Source organism: Monodelphis domestica, chromosome 1 (genome assembly GCF_027887165.1).
Source record: "Monodelphis domestica isolate mMonDom1 chromosome 1, mMonDom1.pri, whole genome shotgun sequence".
NCBI lineage: Eukaryota > Metazoa > Chordata > Mammalia > Didelphimorphia > Didelphidae > Monodelphis > Monodelphis domestica.
This window is the reverse complement of record NC_077227.1, coordinates 119,408,698-119,434,218: the sequence shown is the minus strand read 5'-3', so window position 1 is coordinate 119,434,218 and position 25,521 is coordinate 119,408,698. Positions and strand designations below refer to the sequence as shown.

The following is a 25,521-nucleotide window of genomic DNA, read 5'->3' as shown; positions in this document are numbered from 1 at the left end:
GTCTCTGGAATATTCTACACCAAACTGGAAAACAGTCTGGAATACTGGCCCTGCACCTTGCATCAGCCTCATTAACTCCTTAAACTATAAGGGGCTCATCACTAGGACACCTATCAACCATTAAATGATGAACTGATTTAGATGAATAAGCTTGGGGAAAACTATCTCTGGCATAATGTTTTCACTGCAGTTGGCATTAGTTATGGCAATAGCCACACTGATGAAACCACAAATCCTTAAAGTATTGCAGTATTTACATTTATATAATATAATTCCTTTTCAACCACTAGGCATTTGGAATATTTTCATCTTATGCCATTATTATAATCCTTTAATAGTGGTTTGTTTTTTTAATAAAATTCCTAGAACATGCTCAATAATGAGATTACTGAATCAAAAATCTATAAGATGTAGGTCAAAGTTATTATGGGTGATCATATGAAAAAATGAATGAAAAAGTGCTTTAAAAATGTAAACTTTATTATTATTATTCCTTTATGTCTCAGCTGAAATGAAACTGGATTCATGCAAGAACTTTATGATCAAGAAGCTACTACATAATTCTACTCTCATGTTTTACTTTCCCTAATACCCACAGGATAGAGAGAAATATCACATGGGGTGAGAAAGAGACAGATAGTAAACTGAACAGCTTATTGGTTCTATGTATTTAATGGCTTTAGGCACTAGACCACAAATTCTCGGGTACTTTTGGTAAAGTATTTCATGGGCCCATATGACAGAGAAATTGTATATATTGGAAGGGCAAGGGAGGTAAGAAAGAAATGAGGTCTATTTGGGAATCCATGAATTCAAGGTAAAGACAGTGATTCTTTAATGTGAAGAAGACAGAGGAGTGCACTAGGAACAGAGCAGCTAGTAGTTCTTTAGAAAAGATAAAAAGATCCTGTTGCCAAGATGACCATTTGCATTTCCCACAAGGCTTTCCATGCTTTCTGCCTGGGCATTGGGCTGGTTCCTCAACTCCAAAACCCACTCTGATCAATGTAAAGTGGTTGTCTAATGCTTGGGGCTTTGAATGGCAGGTGGCAGAATGGAGCGATGAAATAGCATCACCTAGCCTTTCTGTTATCATGTAACTTCTAGAGCCGTGTTGGTGAACCTACGGCATGTGTACCAGAGGGGGCTGCTCTGCTCCTCCTCTGAGGACATTTCTCTCATCACATCTCCACTGTCTGAGTAAGGCAAGGGCTCACATGCCACATAAGGGTTGCAGTTTGGGCACCTGGTATAAAAAGGTTGGCCATCCCTGTTGTAGAGCATCTATGACCTTATATGAGGAAATCCAGTTGATCTTGGCTAATGGTTCAGAAGTAAAGACACAAATTAACAGATACATTTTCTGAAACAACAAGCAAATTTCAACTATTTCTTTCATGACAACTATGTTCTATATAACCAAAGCAAAGTAGAAGATTCCAAAAATAGTTGGTTCAGGCAAAAAAAAAAAGTATTTTTTTGTATAGAATGAAAAAAAAATTCAAAACACTTACACAGTCTTCCATTTTACTTTGCCTTAGCTGAACTAATCTATGAAGTAAGTAGGAAGAAATAATTATCAATACCCATCTTATATATTACCATAGCAGAGAAAGAGATAGAGTTACCTCACCCAGGTTTGAAATGGAAACAAATTGCTGCAAAAATTTCTAATATACAATCTTCATCTTGCAGCAAGTGACACTGCTTCTTTTCATGACAAGGACTATCTTTTAATTGGAGAGATAGGCCATACTCTGGGATGATTAAGAAATAAGGGAGGCAAAAGGCATCAAAATTAATGAGGTGATTATTTTAAAGACTCCAAAAAACTTTCTTAAATGAAAATCTAATATAGAAAAGAAATATTATTTGTAATTAACTAAAATAAATCCTACTGTCTCCTATTCAAAGGGAAACATTTGGAATAAAAGGACAAATTATTCATTATTTAGACAAAAGATTACTTTAAAAATGTAAAAGCCCTGAAATTATTTGTATTTTTTCAAAGTAAATGTTAAATTCAATTCATTAACAAAACTCAGTTTCTTAATCTTTAATCATACTATATGACCAATAAATCATAGCACTAGATAGCCCATTCAACATAGTATGACATTCAATTGACCCAGTGACCAATCACAACTTAAGCAAAACAAGTCTAGAAGGGAACTTATTAATATTCATTATTTTCTTCATTCTATGGTGAAAAAGAAAGAGGTATCATGTTGCTTCTGAGAATATTTCTTCAAGAACATCTGGAACAGATCTGAAAAGCTTCCATGAAAAAGTTGAAGATTTGGAAATCGAATTTAATTTCCCACGTATTTTAATAAGAAGCAATAGAAACCTTATATTTTTAGAGATGTTCATCACCATGTGTAACAAAAGGTTAGTGTGTGCTAAATATGCTAGGGACCCACTGCCCAGTTCTATGCCCCAATCTTTAAGTACACAAATATCAGAAAGCAAGCAAGTAAAGTCAAAATCTAAATAAACTGTTTCCAGAGCACAAAAAAAAAAAAAACCGTTGTACATTAATCAATCATTACAAGATATTTAAGTGAATTTAGCAGAAGCTAAATGTAAATCCCTGTGTTTTCGAAAACCAAAGGAATTTCACTTTGTTTCTCATCCATAAAGTGCAGAATCATTCAAGTAAGTTATGTAATGTTTTCATTTATTTTTCTTAAATTTACATCTGGGATGGATAAATATAATGTCGTATACCATTTTTGATGAGAAGCATATGGGTAATGGTTATATTGATCTTATTTTGAAAATTCTTGCTTTCTAAAAACTGAATTGGTACCTTTTACAATGTTAATTAGTAAGAGTAAGGGAGATGAAGCCTTCAGGTCTCTCCAAATCACAGTAAGACCTCCTGTTATTTACCTCATGAAAAGTATTCCTGTCATGGATATGGTAAAAAGTAATAGAAAATAAAATATCTATGATTAATAGATTTTCTTTTTGCCAAATTTAGCCAACTTATGAGTTGACTCCTTTCCATTTCATATCCACATATGAAAAGATAATGCATTTTTAAGTGGAAAAAACTATGCTGACACATCTGGCATCAATAAAATTCACCCCAACATTTTATTGGCTGGCATCCCAACATTCATTATTTTGAGCTGCTGCTGTCTCTCTTCAGGGTCACTCTATCCCATTCCACCTCATAATACACCAGAATGCCTGGACTGCCTTTCAACCCTAAATTGAACTTACTTCTAAATTTGGAAATTTGCTTTCTATTAGGTGACAGTGTATCCTGGCTTTAGACATGGCTGTTACTACACATGTGACAACCTTTCCTAATCACTGTGTTACTCAATGAACGAGTAAAATAGCGTTTAAGGAGGTAACTTACAGGATTTGATGAGACACCTTTTCAGATGGTTTGGTGATAATAGCAAAAGAACCCTACAGAGCTACAAAATACATAACCTCTACAAACAAACTTGTTATTTTGATCCTTCAAAAAATATCCTCAAGAGGGAGAAATCTTCTCACTGACTCTGCTTTCACTTGGAGTAAAAGTATTACTCTACAGATCAGAGACACTCACAGAACACTATAGCTTCAAGAAACCTAAGAGATCGTATACCTAATTCTTGGTCACTCAGCTAGTCACTAGGAGAATCTGGTCTTGAACCTATTTTATGGTTCTTTCTACTAAATTATACTGCCTATCTTGATCCTAATGCCTGGAAATTATGCAGGAAATATAGATAATATGGAAAAATAGTTCATTTTCACATACCTTATCATATCATTTATGATTTGATATACTTAATTTTTGTTTTTCTTTTTAAATAAAAAGTCTTAACCTTATTACATCATCCCTCACAGTTGGGGTGGCCATTCATTTGATTTTTTTAAATTATCAAAAAGGTAATAGGAAATAATTGCTAAGGAGGCCAAAATGGCAGAGTAGAAGTAGGAAAAGCTCAAAACCACCATTAGAATCCTCTCTAACCAATCTTAAAAAAGCCACGAAACAAATACAGGAGTGAAAGAACAAACATAGAGATGGAGTAAAGCAACTTTCAAGCAGAGAACAACTTGAAAGGTAGGCAGAGAGCATCTGAATCCCTGGAGAGAGAGGAGAGTACAGCCAACAGGAGACTAAATCAAGGAGTAAGGAGCAAGCCAAAAGCAAGCCCTCCACTCACCCCCACATCTAGTGTTCCAGTTTCTGAAACTGAGCCCAAACCAACAACCAGATCCTGAGGCCCTGCCTAAGTCAACAGCAAGACACCCCAAAAAACACGCCACAAACTTCCAAACAAGATTTCAATAAGGTCCAAAATCAAAGTGCTAGGCAGTCTGTAATGTGTCTGATCTATATAAGGCCCCTAGATCCCCAGAGAAGATAGTCCCCAAGGTGCCAGACCTTGCTAGCCCTACCCAAAGCTCAAGTGAGAGCCCTAAGGCAAGGCAGTCCACAGTGTTCCTGACCTGATCAAGCATAGAATAATAACAAAAGCTTCCTCCCAAGCCTGAGGCTAGAATTTGAGTCATCAGCAATGTCAGGGGGTATCTGAATTAGCAGTGGGAGGTATCTCACAGAGCTCCCAGCCAACAGACCATCATATCACCTTGAAAGAACTAAAATGGACAGAAACCCAGAAACAAACCTAAAGGTGCCATTGAGGAAGAGTTGAAGTATAACAGAGTGCCCTATTCTTCCTAAGAACTGAGCCTACATTTAGAATAAAACTGAAAGTCAAGAAAAAGGCTGGGAAAATGAGAAAACACTTAAACACACACACACACACACACACACACACACACACACACACACACACACACACCACACCAGCCAACACCTGACCAAAAAAAATTTTATGGGGACAAAGAGCAAGGCACAGACACAGAAGGGGACAGTGAAAGCAAAGCAAACACATGCAAAGCTTCAAAGAAAAATATGAATTGGTATCAGTTTCTGGAAGAGCTCAAAAAAGGATTTCAGAAAGCAATTAAGAGAGGCAGAGGAAAAATGGGGATGAGTAATAAAAACAATGCAAAGAGAAATGGGCAAAATGAAAAAGGAGGTTCAAAAGCCCATGAAAGAGAATCAATCCCAAAAAAATCAGAATTGGGCAACTAGAAACAAATGATCTCATGAGACATCAAGAAATAAAAAAACAAAACCAAAAGAACAACAATACAAAAACAAACAGAAGAAAATGAGAAAAATTTCATTGAAAAAACAACAGACCTGGAAAATAGATCAGGAACAGACAATTTAAGAATTATTGGAATATCTGAAAGCCACCCCCCCAAAAGCCATGATATCATAACACAAGCAATTATCATAGAAAACTGCCCTAATATTCTTGAACAAGAGTAGAATAGAAATTGAAAGAATCCATCCACTGATCACCTCCAGAAAGAAATTCCCAAATGACAATTCCAAACATAAGACCCCAAAAAAAGCCTAAAGAGGTAAATAAGAAAGAAAAAGTTTAAGGTTCTCAATAATATGGTCAATCTGTGTGTATTCCTATATGGAAAGAGAGTGGTGAGAGGCAAAACGTAAATCTTAATATCCCCTTAACTGGCTCAGAGAGGGTATAACAACCATATTCATTGGAGTTTAGAATTCCAAGTTAGCCTAAATATAAGTAAGAGGAGAATAAGAGAAGGGCAGGAGAAGGTGATAATAGGAGGGAAGGAAAGTAGGTGTGGGTGATAAAAAGCAAAACACCTGTGAGGAGGGACATTGTGAAACGTGAATAGGATGAACTCACCAACAAAACAGAAGCAAATGGCAGAGTGGAATAAAAACCAGAATCTTACTATATGTTATTTATAATAAATACATCTGAGTCAAGGTGATACACAGACTAAAGGTAAGAAGCTGGAGAATTTATTTTGCATCATCTGAAGTAAAAAAAAAGCAGTTGTAGTGATCATAATCTCGACAAAACTAAAGCAAAAATATATCTGAGAAAAGAGCTAAGGAAGAAAATTATGTCTAAAAGGTACTTTAAACAATGAAGTAATATCAGTACTAAACATATATACACCAAATAGTATAGCCTCTAAATTTCTGAAGGAGAAATTAAATGAGCTTCAGAAGGAAATAGATAGTAAAACTATACTAGTGGGAGACTTCAAACTTCCCCCTTTCAGATTGAGATAAATCAAAACATAAACAAGAAAGAAGTAAAGGAAATAAATGAAATATTAGAAAAGTTAGAAATAATGGATATCTGAAGAGAACTGAATGGGAATAGAAAGAAATATACCTTCTTTTTGGCAGTGCATGGTTCCTACCTGTTATAAGGAAATGAGCAGGAGCTGCTGAAAAGGCAAAAGGAGGAAGGTTCTGGAATTTTGGAGAAGTGAAAGGACTGTTGCTTCTTCTAACAGACAGTGTAAATCTTAAAATTTCTTAGACTTATGAATGTTGGAAATTTCACCATTGGGAAATTTCATACTTGGAAAAAATTTCCTACTGATAGTAAGAACTCTATTGGAATGTGAAACCCCTTGGCATGGGAGGATCTTTCTCCTCCCTACTTAAGACTACTTTAGGACAGAAACCTTTTGCTAAACAATGGAAAGGGCTTTGACCTATGCTTAAGCATAGAACAGGAAGTTCTTTGAGTCATGATTGATTTTAGAATTGATACAATAGAGATACTTGGAATGACAGAACCAGGTCTTGGAAAATACAATCTCCACCCTATTTAGAGTAACAGGATTTAAGAAGGGCTGCAGCAAAGACCAAGATTTAATTATTTGAGAATATGACCTTCAACAGACATGTGCAAAGCCACAGACCTCTGGGCAGTCCTGGGTTAAACTAGAGCCACCATTGGCACAGGAGAGACATGGACAGTGATTGGTAGATGTGAGAACTGATGGGAGGGAACTGAGATGGTTTCCTTAAAGATAGCAGGGTCTGAGGACAGAGGGAAGAGAGTTTTTTTGCTCTGAGAGGAGGAGGTTTTGCTCTGAAGGAGTCTGAGAGGAGAGAGGTCCTGGAGGGAGATCTCCTGGAGAGGTCTTGAAGGAGGCTGTGGAAGGAGAACTCAGGAGGAGTCAGGAGGAGAAGGCTCTGGAAACATTTCTTGAAAGGAGGCTCTCTTGAAGGTGGAGCCTGAGGTTGGCATGAGATGCCTTACCTAGAGAGATCTTGGGTGAGTGATAAAACCAACTGATTGATTTATTCATTCTTATTCTTTTCTTACTTTCTCTCTTTTTCTATTGATTTAATCAGTGTATTATAAATTAAATTTCTCTATAAAACCCAGTTGGCTTGGGCATATTCATAAATTGGGAATATATTCCCTGGCGACCATCTTATATTTATATAAAACCAAGACACAGTAGTGAAACATATTTTCTGCGGTCAAATTTACTCACTCTCTCTTATATCTATCACAATTTATATCTTCCACCATTTTAACTCACTACAGTTTAAGACCTCAACCATTTTAAATCTCACAACAGTTAAGCAGGAGGCAGGAGGTGGAGTTTGTCTAGTCTTCTAGGGTGGACCCAGAGAACTAGCTATTCTCTCTCCTGTGGCTTTCCTTGTGATCCATCTTACCAACAACCTGTTCCTATGTATCCTGTTGATGCTGACTGAGGCATATTCCTACAGAGCTGCCTGAGACACCTAAAGCCATCTGTCAGTGAGACCTTCCTTTGAAGCCCTGTTCTTACTTACCTTCCAATCTTACTACCTCAATCACCATCTGGGGGTGAGGGAGGGGATTTGGGTTAGTGAAGTGTATTGTATTATAGGAATTGGGACTCTTAGGTAGAGAGGTAACTGACAGTGCAAATACCATCTCTCTGAAGCTACCAACTAGATTTGGTGGGAGGTTTATTTATATTCTTTAGATAGATCATCCCAATTCTTTTCGCTTCCTTCCCTTATCTTAAATAAACCCTCTTTAATAGCATTTGTATCTTGTAAGCTTTATCCTGTTGGCCTTCCCAAAACATTTGTCCTTCTGATATTGGTCCTAAACAATCATTCCTTGACCCACTAAAATCCTATTACCATCAGGTATCTTTCTAGAAACAATTATTTTAGTTATATACAATTATTTCATATCCAAAATCTGACTATATATTAGGATATTGAAAACTTCACAATCAAATGCAAAAATAGTAAATGCATCTTTTCAGATCATAATTCAATAAAAATATGAAGCAATAAAGCTCCATGGAAAGGCAAATCAGGAATTAACTGGAAAATAAATAACCTAATGCTAAAAATGGGTGGGTCAAATAATAAATTATAGAAGCAATCAATACTTTTATTAAGGAGAATGACAATGAGGAGAAAACATATCAAAATTTATGGGATATAGCCAAAGCAGTATTATGGGTAAAATTAACAACTCTATAAACACTTATATCAATAAAACAGAGAAAATGAGGACCAATGAATTGGACATACAATTTTAAAAACTAGAAAAAGAAAAAAAAATGTAAACTCAAAGATTATATTGGAAATCCTAAAAATAAAAGGAGAAATTAATAAAATTAAAATTAAGAGAACCAACTGCTTTTTTGAAAAACAAACAAAACACTAATTAATTTGTTTAAAAAAGTAAAGAAAATCAAATAATCATTTTCAAAAATGAAAATGGTGAAGTCACAACCAAAGAAGAGAAAATTAAAGCAATTATTAGAAACTATTTTGCCCAATTATATGCCAATTCATCTGATAATCTAAGTGAAATGGATGAATATTTACAAAAATGCAAAATGCCCAAAATACAAAAAGAGGAAATAGAATAATAAATAAATAATAAAATAAACCCATTTCAGGAAAAGGAATTGAACAAGCCATCAAAGAACTTCCTAATAGAAAATCCCCTGGGGTAGATGGATTCACAAGTTAATTCTACCAAACATTTAAAGAAAATTAATCCCAATACTATATAAACTATTTGGGAAAAATAGGCAGAGAAGGGAACCTACCAAATTCTTTTTATGAAATAAATATGGTACTGTTGGTACCTAAGCCAGGAAGAGCAAAATCTGAGAAAGAAAATTAAAGACCAATTTCATTAATATATAGATGAAAAAATTTTAAATAAGATACTAGCAAGGAGACTACAGAAATATATTACAAGGATCATTCACTATGACCAGGTGGGCTTTACCCCAGGAATGCAGGGCTGGTTTAATAGTAGGAAAACTATCATAACTGACTGAAACAATAATCAAACTAACAGAAATCACATGATTATTTCAGTAGATGAAGAAAAAGCCTTGACAAAATACAAACCCCTTCTTATTAAAAATTTAAAAGCATAGGAATAAGTAGGTCATTCCTTAAAATAAGTAATATCGACCTAATACCTTAAGCAAGTATCAACTGCAATGGGGATAACTTAGAAGCCTTCCCAATAATATCAGGAGTGAAGCAAAGATGCCCATTATCACCCCTATTATTTTATCCTGTATTAGAAATGCTAGTTTAGCAATAAGGCAAGAAAAAGAAATTGAAGGAATTAGGCAACGAGGAAACTAAACTATCACTCTTTGCTGATGATATGATGGTACTTAAAGAATCCTGAGAATCAAATGAAAAACCAGTTGAAATAATACCTTTGTGTAAAATAAAACTTATTATTAGCATAAATGGTTTAGTTCACTGGATAAGGTGGTATACCAGTGAGTTATTGGGTGGTTTGTGACAGCAGCAAAAGGGTGTGAAGGAAAGCTTATGTTAGAGAAGAAATGGCAGCTCCTTCTCTCTCACTCAAGTGATAACAGGCTGTCAGGTATCACTTGATCCCCCTTGAGGAAATGACTGAGGAGATTTGATGTCTCTCTCCCCAGTCAGCCCCACTTGTGGATAGTTTCTGTATCTCTTCCTCAATGAGGATTTAGTGGTAGATCTTGGCCAAGGTGTTACCACAGAGGGAATGATGTCAGATGCACTTTGTGAGACCAGTTCCTAGTTTTTGAGGTAACTCTTCCTAAAATTAATGAAAGGTCAATACAAATATCTGACTACTTCAGTGGGGTTTATTATTGGTGTTAGGGTAAACTGGATGAGGGAAGAGGGGATAGGAGGGCCTGCCAAAATCCTATGCGTTCCGTAATCTGATGGGCCTGTAACAGTGCCCAACAGACATTTCCACTCCTTCCCAGCTAAATATCCCCTTTCTATAGCTTAATCACCAGTTTGTCCTATGAGAAATAAGTAGAAAATAGTTCAGGGAGGCAGGGAAGTCATGGGAGGTGTCCCCTACTTTAAGTAATCCTTCAGCCCCCCAAAATTGGACTTTGCAGCTTCAGGTCCCAAGTCAGAAGACCCAGAGGTTCCTCAAAATCCCCTCAGAACTGTTTATCCTCCCAGAAGTCTTTGCTCTTCAGCTGCCACTCAACTTCTTTCAGACCTCATCTCCAGAATGCCAAATCTCCCTGCCACCCATCCTTACATTTGGTAAAGTTGCAGGATACAAAACAAATCCACATAAATCATCAGAATTTCTATATGTTACCAACAAAATCCAGCAGCACAAACTAGAAAGAGAAATTCCATTTAAAATCATTAGACAGTATGAAATACTTGTGAATCTACTTGCCAAGGCAAACATGGGACTTTATGAACACAATTATAAAATACTTTTAACACAACTAAAGACAAATCTAAACAATTGGAAAATTATTAATTATTCATGGGTAAGCCACAGTAATATAACAAAAATGACAATTCAACCAAAATAATTTACTTATTTAATACCATATCAATCAAAATACCAATTATTTTATAGAATTTGAAAAAATAATAAAATTCATCTAGAAGAAAAAAAGTCAAGAATATCAAAGAACTCATGGGAAAAAAATGTGAAGGAAGATAGCCTAGCAGTATCAGATCTCAAACTATACTGTAAAGCATCAATCATCAAAACAATCTGATACTGGCTAAGAAACAGAATGGAAGATCAATGAAGACTATTAGATACACAATATACACAGGTAAATGACCTTACCAACCTAATGTTTGATAAACCCAAAGATTCAGCTTTTGGAGTAAGAACTCACTCTGTAACAAAAACTGCTAGGAAAATTGGAAAACAGTATGCAGAAGTTAAGAGTAGACCAATATCTCACACCCTACACCAAGATAGGTCAAAATGGATATATGATTTAGATATAAAGAATGATACTGTAACTAAATTAGAAGAACACAGAACAGTTTACCTGGCAGATCTTTGGACAAGGGAACAATTTATGATCAAACAAAAGATAAAGAGTATTATAAAATATAAAATGAATAATTTTGATCATATTAAATTAAAAAGCTTTAGGACAGATGAAACTAATATAACCATCATTAGAAGGGAAACAACAAACTGGGAAAACATTTTTATAATAAATTTCTCTGATAAAGGTCTCATTTCCTTAAATTTATAGAGAATTAAGTTAAATTTCTATGAATACCAGCCATTCCCAAATTGACAAATAGTCAAAGGATACAAACAAATCAGAATCATCAATAATCATATGAGAAAATGTTCTAAATCTCTCTTGATTAGAGAAATGCAAATTAAAACAATGCTGAGGTACCACCTTGCACCTATCAGACTGATCAATATGGCAGGAGAGCAAAGTGGTCGATGTTGATGGGAATGTGGCAAATTGGAACACTAATGCTTTGTTGGTAAGAATTGTGAACTAATCCAGCCATTCTGGAGAGCAATTTGGAACTATGTTCAAAGGGCTATTTACCTCTACTGGGTCTATATCCCAAAGTGATAATAAAAAAGGAGAAAGAATCTACTTATACAAAAATAATTATAACTGTTCTTTTTATACTGTCAAAGAATTGGAAATTGAAGGAATGTCTATCTATTAATTGGGGAAAGCTGAACAAATTGTAGTACATGTTGGTGATGGAATACTATTGTGCTATAAAAAATGAAAGTAAGATGATTTCTGAAAAAGCTGAAATAATCTGCAGGAAGTGATGCAAAGTGAAATGAGAAGAACTGGGAGAACATTGTACATGATAACAGCAATATTGGACAATGATCATCTGTGAAAACTTGTCTACACTCTGTAATGCAACGATCTAGGACAATCCTGAAAGACTTACGACAGGGAATGTCATCCACCTCCAGAGAAAGAAATGTTGGAGTCATCTTTCACGTTAATGTATTAATGGATTTATTTTGAATTTTGGTTATGTATGAGTGTGCTCTTACAGGAATGATCAATATGGAAGTGTACTTTGCATGACAATAAAAATAAAATTACCACCTCAGGACCTTTTCTAGTTCTATTTTATCTGTGTGAAGGTATGGTTGCTACAAAAGCGAACTTTATTATAGATGTAAAAATTCTCATGGTTTTGTACAAGGGTAGAATAACATTTTCTATTTTATTTTTAATCTCCTTAATGCTCAGCAGTTTATTAGCAACAGCTGTCCATGAAACTGCATGAGTACTCAGAGCCATTCAAAAGCAAGTTTCAAAAGGCATGGAGAAGGCATGGTTCCATAAGCAAGTTGAATAGCTGTGCTTGTTGAATGCTTTATTTCATAAGCAGGTGTGTTTCATGCATCTAAATGTCACAATATTTCAGAAAATTTTCTAGACTAACAGTTCTAAGATTCAGGCAAATGACTAATGATACTAAGGGGCATCTCGAAACCAAAAGACAAGCTAGTACTGTTTATTCAAACACAAATAATTTTCAGCAAAGAGTCCTATAGCTTCACAGCAAAAAAGTTCAAGTAAAGACTAAATAAAGAAATTACCTTCATCAGATTTCAGTCACAAAGAAGGTAAAGGAGAACCTGAAAATCTTGAGTCAATTGAATTCACATTAAGAAATGTTTGATTGAATAATTTTAAATGTAAACACACAAATCAGGAGCAGGGAAGAAGCTCATTTAAGCATTAAGGAAGCAAATCCATAGAAACTGATGAATAGGAGTAGCTAAATGGCTTAGTGGACAGAGTGCCAAGCCTGGAGATGGGAAGACTTGGGTTCGAATTTAACCTTAGACACTTCCTAGCTGTGTCATCCTAGGCAAGTCACTTAACCTCAATTGCCTAGCCCTTACCACTCTTCTGCTTTGGAATAAATACTCAGTACTATTTCAAAAACAGAAGTTATGGGTTATAAAAAAGAATTGATGGATAAATTTAGTCACAGGTAAAAAGGAAATTCCAGACAGGTAAGTGGTGATTAAAGAGAGAAAGGACACAATTAAAATGAGTCATTAAATATCATTTCTAGACACTTCAGGTCTTATAAAAGGTTGACTATTCCATTGAATAGAAGTTAGATCACAGAGAAATAAGAATAAGAAAAGTGTGAGGAAGGAGAACTATCTTACAGATTGTTTTTATGTGTTTAAATGTATTATAGATTCATATGCTAAATAAGAGAAATTAAAAGCACAGTCCTACCTAGCACATTGCCTGGAGGCACTTCATGTAGATCCTCTAGTTCCCTTCCCATCAAAAGGTAAAGATTTTCCAAAGTACAACAAGCCATATGGGGAATTGATGGAAGATCATCTGAAGAAGCCGAAAAGCCTAACGGCACCTAGTCAAAGAGAATAACTGATGGTAAAACACACATTTCATAAAATGAAAATGTACCCATTCCAATCAACAAATAGATGCAACATATTATAAGCAAAAAAATTATGCTAGGGGCAATGAATCCTTTAAAACAGTCCTTAACCTTGAAGAGATTTTACCATATTGGGGAAGACAAGATCCATTCACATAAAAAGATAACTAACAATATATAATGGGGGAGAACAAGGGCCAAATTAGAAGTATAAATAATTAGTCTTCTGCTAAAGGACTATTGTGGCCTGGTAGGAATAGGGAGAATAAAATAAAGATCAACACTGGAAATAGGAAAAGACCATAAAGGATGAAAAGGATTCAGATGGTCAGAAGGACAAGGTTGGTCTTTCAACTGGGTAATGGTCTAAGCAAAGGGAAACTGCAAACCCTGAGCCAAGACACAAAGTATATCCCATAAAAAGGGAGTATGCCATGCTGACCAAAGAGGAGATAATGATGACACATAAGATTAGAAAGGAAGGTTGCAGTCCCATTTCAGAGGCCTTGAGGCCAATCTAAAAAATCTAACTTCAACTCAAGGTTGGAAGAGGATTCTGAGCAGGAAGATGAATTGATGAAAATTTTAAATAAAAGATACTTTATGAGACCATGATTGTTGAGCTGATGTTGAGTCAACCTGGATCACTAAAGCCAGAAAATCAAGAGAGCTAGTAATCTAAGAATTCTTCAGAAGGATAAAGATAGCTAGCATTTATTTATATCATACTTTAAGTAGCAATTTACAAATGTTCCCTTTTTTTATCCCCACAACAACCCTGGGAGGGAGTTGCTATTATTATCACCATTTGAGGAAACTGAGGTAAACAGAAATTAAGCATCTGAAGCAGGATTTTAATTCCATCTTCCTGACTCCACATCCAGAAAGTACTATATCCACTGCACTACCCAGCAGCCTACAGAATAGGAATTCCCAAAGGCCTCCTGGTTAGGTGAGTAATCCTACTTCAGTCAATAATAGGTATAAAGCAAATAAGCACTAAAACTGAAAAATAACATAACTAAGAACAGAAAATAATATTTATCACTCTGTGAGGAGTCAACCCACAATCCCAGTAAGCTCAGGCGGTCCCTCTCCAGTAGCTGCCAAGGCTTTCATCTCTGAGTTACCTTCCATGTGCCAGGCAGGTGTGAAGATAGGATTAACTCTCCCCTTGTCTATTTTTAGCTAATCATATCAAGAACTTAAAGTACCCCTACTTACCATTAAGTATGAGAGTTCACAAGTCACTTACTAAAGTAAGTGACAACTCCAAAGGCCACTGCCCGCCCCCCCCCCCCCCCCCCCGCACCGGCAGTGCTAGGCAAATTGGAAGACTGCCATTGGTTTCTGTGTAGGAGAAGTGACACAAAGTGATGTGGAAAAAAGGGGTATAAAAAGAGACCAACATGATCTAGCATTCTTTCCCTTCCTAGTGTTTGGACAGATTGGTTTCGGAGATCCCTGCCTTAGCTTGGAGACCTTTTCCTTGGATCCTGCATCGATTTGCTGGTGAGTGACTCAGACTTCCATGTGAAGACTGGAACTTTGTTGGGGAGCAAGCTGACTTTCATCAGATCAGCACTTAGGGTAAACTAAGCAATTTCTTACCTCTTTCCCTCCTACATTTCATACTTCAACTCTATCTCTTCCTCATTAAAAATAAAAGCTGCTAACAGTATTGTTTTTTTTTTCTGTCTTAGGGATATTTTTAATTTGGCAACCAAAACATTGAATTTATAACTCTCTTATTTAATCAAAACCCCAATTTAACCCCTACACAGGTATCCTCTCTCTATAATGGGGATTCTCACGCTGACTCTTCCATCAGGATGGGAGTTCCTTTGGGGCAGGGATTATTTCTGTCTTTTTTTTAATCCTTAGCACACTGCCTGATGCAGAGTAAATGATTAGAAAATACTTGCTGACTTGGCTTTTTGTGAACATACACAATAGCCTGACTCGGTGCCCATACAGATCAAACCAAAAGAGCACCCTAGAAGCATGTGTCATTTGTGGATAGAGTTTCAAAGAAACTCAGCACAGGATTAAGACTGTGATGACTCTCTGAAAGGAGAAAATTAATTTATCTAAACACGTATTATCAGATGTTTATTATGTGCTAGCTTACTGTGCTGGGTGTGGCACTACAAAGAAAAAAATAAAAACATTCTTCTTGGAGAAAACTCCCCAAAAAGCACAACATAATTTACAGAGGTCAGAACAGGGAAAGGAAGGTACTAGGGTAAGGACTAACAACCAAGTGAGAATCAGAAAAGGCCTTGTAAGAAGTGGAAATTGAGATGGTCCTTGAAAGGAACTATGGGTTTCATAAGATAAGTGAGGAGTTAGAGAATTATAGGCATAGGGAAAATGTTTTATGTAAAATAGTATGTAGGTTGGTAGGAAGTAATGTATAATCAGCCTGGAAAAATCAGAATCAAACTGTAAAGCTTTCAAATGCCTAAAAGGAATTTGTATTTGATCCTGGAAAGAATAGGGAGCCACTAAAAGTTCTTGAGCAGAAGAGTAAGAGCCAGCAAACAAGTTTGTGCTAAAAGATGGGGTCAGATGTGTGCTCTAAGAATATCACTCTGGTATTAGGTGAGGGAGGATAATTAATATTATTTTTCTATAAGATGGGCCACACAAATATCAATCAGACTTATATGAATTTCCAAAAACATTTCATTTAGTAGGTCAGGCAGGCTTTGATGCTGCAATATTATCAAAGTGATAGGAATTGGGATGATTTGAGGTGGCCATAATCTTTGTAACAACTGATCAATATTTTCAAACAAACAAAAAATCCCTTAGTCATTTAGGCAAAATTCCAGCATTCAGATATTAATGGAAAAAAGATTTAAAAGAAGTAGTTGGCACATTAATAATAATAAATTTGCAATTATATTATAATATTTATGTGTAAACCAAATCACCAAGATAATTACAAATGGGTTTTTATAAATCCCATCACCCCACATTTAACAATTCAAAAAATTTACTCATCCACATTTAAAGTGCTTCTTGCTAAATCAGGATATATTAGGAAACAAGAGTCCTCTATGTTATAATTTATTCCTTCAGCTATGCTTTCCCAGGAATCAGTTACTAATTTAAAAGAAACTTATAAAATTGTCTGGGCAATCCAGAACCTTGGCTCAGCATCAAGGTAGCCTGACAGTGATAGCTTCCTATTCCTATCTCTCCCACACTCTCTTCTGGGTGTGATTCATGCTAAGACTTGCCCTTTACCTGCCTAACTACAAACAAGATATATAGGTTGGTGTTCAGAAATACAATTATCTAGTGTTTTTCTTTACCTTTGTTGCACTCAGGTTCCACAGTAGCCATCTGGGGATAAAGTTCAATCTAACTCAACTGCCATGCTATGTAAACATTGCCAGTTGTCTCACCATAGCCTCACAATGCTACCTTAGGCTGAGTCCCAGTATACTGAAGTGTTTTTTCATATTTTGCTTCATCTCATTGTCCCAGAGTAACAATGAGTTTTGCTATTAATTTCCTTAGGAGGTGGTTTTCCCTCTGTTGTTTTTTTCTACAGTACAACTGATCTAAAATCTCCAGCTCAGAGTTATAGAGCCTTAGATTTAAATGTAAAATTGTCTAACATGTGACAATGTGTTTTTGTTTTAATAGGATTAACAAGAATATATAAGCTACCCACAAACCAAATCTGATTCAAAGCTATGAAAGAAATTTGTTTTTGATTTGGAGTAGAGGCCCATGTGTCCAGAACACACTCTCTGATGATGGTACACGTGTTCAAATTAAAGGCTAATTTTTTGAAAACAAAATGGATCTCAACTCTTAGCAGGTCCAAAAACAATCTGAGACATATTGAAAGAAGGACCACACATTAGTAAATATTTAGCTCTAATTCTTACCCTTTGCAAAAATTCAGCAGGATCATATTTGGGGCCCAAGACAAAAATTTTCTGTCCTCTTCGAGCCACACCACTAAATACTCGAGCAAAAGCAATGAAAGAATCTTTGTCCTCTGCTTCTTGCATAGCAGGTTTTAAGGTGATAGTCTCAACTGGACTAGTCAGCTGCTCATCATCTAATTAAAGGAAAAAGGGAATAAAATATTATTTTTACCACCAAGGAAAGGCCAGGGAAAGAACAAAAGGAAATAGCAACTCTACACATTTTAATCAACCATCAGATAAAAAATATTAAGGAAAAGAGGGGAAAACTGGGGGTAAAAAAGCAATAGAATAGATAGGGCTTAATTAGAATAAGAAAAATGGAGGATGATCTACAGTTTGGAAAGAGCCAAAAGTCGCATACCACAGCAAGCAAGGAGCAAATGCTTTTAAACTGATGGAACAAAACTCATTTTTGTATCTGAATTAGGGTTGATAGTGACAGCCTTTTAGCTATGACCCACAAGTCTCCTACATTTCATTTTTTAAGCAATTAGTGTGGTCATACATAAATGAAGAGAGACAGAGCAATTTGTGAAAAGACCACTGAACTAGGGAATCCTGGCTCTACCCCTCACTCTAGTTGGGTGACTAAAGCAAGTCATCTGCCCTTTTGAATCCTCAGTTTCCTGAATTGCAAGAGAAGGACAAGGTTCACACAGGATGGCAGGGACCAAATGAGACAATATATATGACTATCTTAAAATTGTGAAATGCTATACATTGCAATATTTTAAGGATCTGTGATCTCACTGGTGAGGATATTTGGAATGCAAACCCTCTGTGTCTCAGCAGATGTTCTTTCTTGAATTTCTACAGCTGGAAAAATGCACCAGGCCAACATCTTTCTAATGATGATATATCTCTCTGAACATAGTGGAGTTGTTAAGTGGTCGGCTACAAACTAGAAAAGTACTCAAAGCCATTCTCACTGGACACAATATACCAAACCTCATGCCCTGTTTATATGCCCTTCAGGAGTCCAAGGTCCCCTCCATGACAAAGATGAGGCATTAGGATACATCTTTAGTAGAGTTGGATGAAGGAGTTGCTTTATTTCCAAACAAGGCTTTTCAAATTATGGGAAAAAAGTAGAAAACACCATACATCCTTTTAAATATAGAGCAAGACAACATCAAGAATAATACTTTTTGTCTCTTCTTTCTTTGGACCGATTTCAGATGCATTATTTCCAACAAGTGTTGGTTCCAATGACATTTGCCCCTGAGCAGCAGCCAACTTTTCTGCATGCCTTCGTCTCGCAAATTCCCGCCTTTGAGCAATTTCTTCTGGAGTTAGAGGCCTGCATAACATTACAAAATTGTTAACTCTTGGAAACCACAGGAGATTTCTAATAAATTCAAAGAAGCAATGATTGTTACTATGGCATGGTGAGGAAGAGCTAAATCCCAGTTGTTTACCAGTAAGTTCATTTCACCAAAGCTACCTAACTCCCAGACCAAGTGATTCTGGATGGTACTTGCAATGGGGCTTTAACGAATTCTTGATCCCAGGTAAGTATTAAATAATATAACTGAGTTTCTTAGAACCCAAAGAAGAGCCTTTAAGGAGGACTAAGAACCCTTCTAAAGGGTTCAGGAATCTGTAGCAGCTAGATCTGCTGGAAAGAAGGCTAGATTTAGAATCAGGAGTCTTGGTGGTTTTGGCAGTAATCACTGGTGTGACTCTTCACAAGTCACCATTATCTGTAAAATGTAAAATAATAATTATTCATCCTATCCACCTCACATCTTAATTATGAAGAAAGCATTTTGTATAAATTGCTACATAAATGTATGCTAATGTTATTATTAATATTATCATCAACGATCTGCAGAGAATTAATCTTAGTATAATTAGCTAGGTTTTAATACCCTGCCCACATCAAACAAACAAACAAATACCTGGACAAAAAAAGAGAAAGAAAAGACACCTTCATTGCAGTTGCATCAGAAAAGGTCAAGCCAAGATTAGGGGCCAAAGGATTCAAAGAGTGAGCTGAAATGATTATCACAAACTATAAAATTCAATTAAACACATATTTACTTAGAGCCTAATGTGTACAAGTCTAAGCTAGACCCAAAAGAGAATAAAAGGAAGAATGAAATATGGTGCCTCGGAAAACTTAAAATTGAGGAAGAGAACTCAGACAAATACACAAATAACTATAACACAAGAAGGAATGTGGAGGCAGCTAGGTGGCTTTGAAAGGCAAGCACTGACATGGGAGGTGAGAGAAACAGAGAGAGACAAAAAGCAATCAAGAGAGACAGAGACAGAGACAAGAGAGAGAAGTGCTCACTTAATTATCCTTCTATATTTCTTCTGTTCTTTCTAGCTAAATTCCTCAAAAAGTCTGTTTATAGTAGATACCATCATTTTCTCTCCTTCCTTTTCACCCCTTATACAATATGGCTTCTAACTTACTATTTTACAGAAACCACATCCTCCAAAAAGTTATTAATGATCTCTAAGTTCCCCCCAAAAATGGCCTTTTCTCAATTCTCATTCTCTTAGACCTCTTTGTAGCATATGACATTGTTGATGACTCTTTGATACTCTCTTCTCTCTAGGTTTTGGGAACACCACTCTCTCCTGGTTTTCCTCCTTGAGATTATGTTTACTGTAGTTAGCTCTTAGGGTTTCATCCTGAGCAGCCTTCTCATTTCTTTTTATTCAACTTCACCAGGTGAGCTCATCAACTCCCAGGGATTTAATTGTCATGTCTATATGGATTATTCTCAAATCTAGCCATCTTCCACCATTCTCTCTGCTGACCTCCAGTCTCACATACCCAAATGCCTTTCAGACATAATGAACTGGATGTTAAATAGACATCTTAAACACAGCACATCTAAAACAGAACTTATTTTCTTTCTCCCTAAGCTCGCCCCACCTCTACCTTCTCTATTACTGTAGAGAACAACTCTATCTTCCCAGTCCCTCAGGCTCCAACCTCACACTCATTCTGGATTCCTTGTTATCCCTCACCTCCCATACCCAAGCTGTTGCCAAGGCCTGCTAATTTCATTCTTGCAACATTTCTGGAATATGTTCTTTTCTCTCCTCTAGCATTACCACCTATTTTAGCGCAGGCCCTCATTTACTTCATGCCTCAGCTACTGCAATAGCCTCCTGGGAAGTCTGCCTGCCTTGATTCCTCCCCACTCCAATCCATGCTACATTCAATCTCTACAGTGACTTCCCTAAAATGTTTTTCTTATCATATCCCTTCCTCTACTCAATAAACTCCAATAGTTTTCTATTCTAAGAGCTAATAGAAAATGCTGTTTGCACCCCTTACTGATTCTCTTCAATCTCCAGTGACACTAGCCTCCTGGCTTTTTCCACAAACAAGGTATTCCATCTCTCACCTCTGCATATTTTCTCTGGCTGCCCCCTATGCCTGAAACACTCTCCCTCCTCTACTGCAACTACTAACCTCCCTGGCTTCAAGTCCCAACTAAAATCCCACCTTCTATTGGAATCTTTCCCTGAATCCTCTTAATTCTGGTGCTTTCTCTATTATTTCCTACTCATCATGTATATAAGCTTGAATCTGAAGTGTAAGTAACAAATAGATTTAAGGGATTAAATGTGGTAGACAGAGTTCCTGAAGAGCCATGGACAAAGATTTGCAATATTGCATAGGATGCAGCAATAGCAAACATTCCAAGGAAAAAGAAGAGCAAGAAAGCAAAACTGCTACCTGATGAGATTTTGCAAATAGTTGAGGAAAGAAAAAAAGAGTAAGGGAAAAGAGGAAGGGAAAGATATAGACACTGAATACTGAATTCCAGAGAACAGAGAACAGAAAGGGGAGATAAGGTTTTCTTAAATAAGCAATGTAAAGAAATAAAGAGAAAACCTCAGAATGGGAAAGACAAACAATCTCTTCAAGAAAATTCAAGATATCAAGGAAATGTTTCATGAAAAAAATGAACATGATAAAAGACAAAAATGATAGACTTACTAGAAATAGAAGAGATTAAGAAGAGTTAGCAAAATATACAGAAGAACTATATAGGAAAGATTTTAATATCACTGATAAATGTGATCAGGAACCATACATCCTAAAAAATGAAGTCAAGTGGGCTTTAGGAAGCACTATTAACATTAAGGTTAGTAGGGGTGACAGAATTCCAGCTAAGCTATTCAAAATCCTAAAAGATGATTCTGTTAAAGTGCATTCAATATAACAACAAATTTGGAAAACTTAACAATGGCCAATGGAGTGGAAAAGATCATTTACAACACACCCATTCCCAAAGAAGGGCAATGGCAAAGAATGTTCAAATTACAGAACAATTGTGCATGTTTTACACTCCAGCAAGGTAATGTTTATTACAAGTCAGTCTTCAGCTATATGTAAACCAAGAATTATCAGAAGAGTCGACTGGTTTCCAGAGAGGCAGAAGAACTAAAAACCAAATTTCCAACATTCACCAGATCACAGAGAAAGCAAAGGAGTTCCAGACAAACATCTAATTCAGCTTCATGGACTACACTAAAGACGTTGAATGGTTCACAACAAAATGTATCAAATCTTCAAAGAGAAGGAAGTAGCATATTATCTTTCTTATCTCCTGAGGAACCTGTATGTAGGTCAAAAAAGCAATAGGACCAAACATGATTGATTTAAGATAGGGAAAAGAATAAGTCAAGGTTGTATAGTGTTGCCTTATTTATTTAATTTTTGTGAAGAGTGTATCATGAGAAATGCCAGGCTAGAAAAATCAAAAACTATAATTAAGTTTGCTGAGAGAAATGATACTATTCTGATGGCATAAAGAGAGGAAGAATTACGAAGTTTCTTGATGAAAGTGAAAGAAGAGAAATTAAAAGCTGGCTTGAAGCTCACTTCCTGGAAAATCAAAGGAACTTACTTTGTATACATTTGTTTACACATTGTCTCCTCTATTCCTAAGGCAGGAACTAGCTTTACCCCCTTTTGTATCCTGAGCACTTCCTATAATGCCTGGCATATTATAAGTGCTTAATAATTATTGATTGATTAATTCACTGGCAATTTGTGTGGCATGTAATAAACCTTTTGATATAGTGTAATGCAGGAAAATGATATAGAATGTCTCAGCAGTATGACAGTAAAGAGGGCAACACAATTTAAGACTTCAGGGCTTTGAAGAGATCTTAAGACAATTAATATAATAACAGTGTGCAAAGCTTCAGAGTCAGAGGCAAAGATGTGAAGGTACAAAAGGAGGTAATACCACAATCTGAAAAAGAGTCAATCTTACATGTAACTCAAAGGGCAAAGGCAAAATGTATTATAAAGTAGGCTTCAGCATTTTATCAACTATGTCTACACATGTGGATCATGATTTTAGGCAAACAATAATCTTTAAGTCTCTTCTTATTTTTGTCTATTTAAAGAAGAAATTGTATCAAAAAGGACTAATAATCCAAGATTCTAAAGTGAAATAAAAGACACAAGAACATGTAGGAAAAGAAAAGGTGGTAGCCCATAGGTAACAGATGGGCAGCCTTAACTTTACTCTGGTATCTGTGAAATATAAGAAACCAAAAGAAGGTCATCAGCAATTAGTAGATCCCTTATAGAGGATTAAAAGGAGATGAACAAGAACCACAAAGAATGGGAAATCTTGAACAGGTGGCAACTGAAAACCAAGGAAAGAAATACCCAAATTACTGATTTCATGAATCCATAAAAATACAGCAAAATGGAATAATATGGAACAAAGCCTGTGAGGGGAGAAAAATCAATAAGTATTTGTTATGTATTTAATAGGTATTTATTATGAGGAGTACAAAATAACTTTCAGAAACAGTTCCTGCCTTCACATTCTATTTAGGGATAGGAAAGTCTTTTTAAGAAATTAAAAGTATAAAGATGGGATTAACTCTCCCCTACCCATTTTTAGACTTAATCACCAGAAGTGTATACACCCCACTTATCCGTAAGTATGGGGAGGTTGGTGACCCACTTTGTGATAGTGGGTAATGAATCAGAAACCCACTGAAAGCCCCCTGGGCAGTCCTAAGCAAAGCTATAGCTGCAACTGGTCCACCTAAAGTGGAAGGAAGGCACAGGAAGTGACAAAAGGAAAGGTCTTTAAAAGTGGCAAGAACTTCCTATGAGCAGCTCTTTCACCTTGGAACTTGACCTTGAAGGAGCTCTTGCTTGGGGACCTTGGACTGCTTTTCATATTTTCCCTTAGAATTACCACGTGAGTGAGTGAAAAGGCTAACACCCTTTCCTGGCTTTTCTGAAGGTACTAGCCTCCAGAGAGGTCCTTTGTCAAGTACAAATTGCTGTGATGCAAACAATAGATTCAATGCATTCAAGAATCCATAAGGGTACAATGGTACAATCAACTTAGCTGAAAGATACAAAAGAAATAAGTAGTGAATCAAAGGAATCACTAGATTCAAAGATATATCATTTTATAGATGAGAGCCAAAAAACAAGAGGGATGAAGTAATTTATCCAAAAATTGCCCAGGTAATAGACATTCAGGTCAAGATTTACTGGAACCTAAGTTAAAAACTAAGGCTCCTTCCATTTTACTTTGATAGCTGAGTAAAAAGTAAGAGGGAGAGGAATGTTCAAGCATGTAGTAGGAAGAGGAAATAACTAATGAATGGGGCAACTGATATAAACTGAAATGCTAGAATTTATACAAATGGAAAGGAATTTATTCCCATTTTAAAGAGAGGTGATGCTAGAGGCATGAAGACTCTGGAGTAGGCAATACACAAGATGATAAGACTTTGTATTTTTATAGCATTTTTACAGCATATATAAGTACTGTTTTCATTTTGATATGGGTTTGTAAAGATTTTCTGGGGGAAAAGAAAAAACATTTCAGAGAAAATGAGTGAACCTATTACATAAAAGCATATCATTTTTGTTTTGTTTGGGAAAAGTAACCCAAGGTCATACACATGATTCCAGAGAACAGAGATTATTTTATGCAGAAGTCCTATACTGAATGAAAAAGGCATTCTGAAGATACAGTATTCTGTCCCTTCTAATTTACTTAAGACTTGTAACAGGGTGGGGAAACTGGGTGGCTCAGTGGGTTGACAGCCAGGCCCAGAGACTGGAGGTCCTAGTTTCAAATCTGGCCTCAGATACTTCCTAGCTGTGTGACCCTAAGCAAGTCACTGAACCCCCACTGCCTAGCCCTTACCACTCTTCTGCCTTAGAACCAATACACAGTATTGATTCTAAGAGGGAAGGAAGGAAAAGATTAAAAAAAAAAACACAAAACAGTCCTAACCTGAAGATCTTTCCCCTTTGGTTAAAACTCCAGTTTCAGCTTTTCTGCCAGAGCCAGGGATAAACTTCATACTTCCCCAGCATAATTTCCTCTCTGTTCTCCCATTAGTAAGACTGCTAGACAACTTGATAGCAAGAATAATTAGTTATTCTGGAAGAAGTTTCCCAAATTGTCCAGGAGTCTAGAGAATGTTCAAAAACACCACCTGAGCCCATGAGACACTTAGGGTATATATTATATTAATCCCAATTGCAACATAAACTTGAATATACTTCACAAAATCTTACTTTTATATGAACAGCAAGGATTAGATTTCCCTTGCTTGTTCTCTTGTGTATTACTATTACACAGGAACAAACTAGCTTTATATAACTATAAATCACAGTAATTTAATTTATTTAAACATGAAGGAAATTAACAATCATATAGTATATTACTGTATTCTTTTGAGATAAACTAAAATTTTACCCAATTTAGAGTGATGTAGGAAGATTTAAAAGAATGAAATATTTTGATCAGGGAAGAAACTGAAAGATGAAATTCTGGGAGTCTGTCTATATCATGCACTGGAAGAAGATACCCTCTTTACTACCAGCTTCCAAAAATCTGGCAAGCATATAATAGAAAATAATAATAAATATTCTATCACAAAAAAAAATCACTGAGAGCCCACTGAGGGTTCCATCAATATTTTAAATACATATCATCCTCAATTTTTTTATTT

The 25,521-nt window shown here is 36.0% G+C and overlaps 1 protein-coding gene across 2 annotated transcripts in view; it reads right to left on the bottom strand.

Moving 5' to 3' along the window:
• EFL1 (elongation factor like GTPase 1) overlaps positions 1 to 25,521 on the bottom strand; it is a 278,731-nt gene that overhangs the window by 169,341 nt on the left and 83,869 nt on the right. For both annotated transcript variants that reach the window (XR_460442.3, XM_001362562.4), the window contains exons 13-15: positions 18,681 to 18,835; positions 17,491 to 17,666; positions 13,414 to 13,552 (exon numbers count right to left, since the gene is read on the bottom strand). Coding sequence is in view for 1 of the 2 variants with exons in the window: in XM_001362562.4 (XP_001362599.1) it covers positions 13,414 to 13,552; positions 17,491 to 17,666; positions 18,681 to 18,835 (470 nt within the window). In the remaining variant the exon portion in view is untranslated. The remainder of the gene's footprint in view (positions 1 to 13,413; positions 13,553 to 17,490; positions 17,667 to 18,680; positions 18,836 to 25,521) is intronic.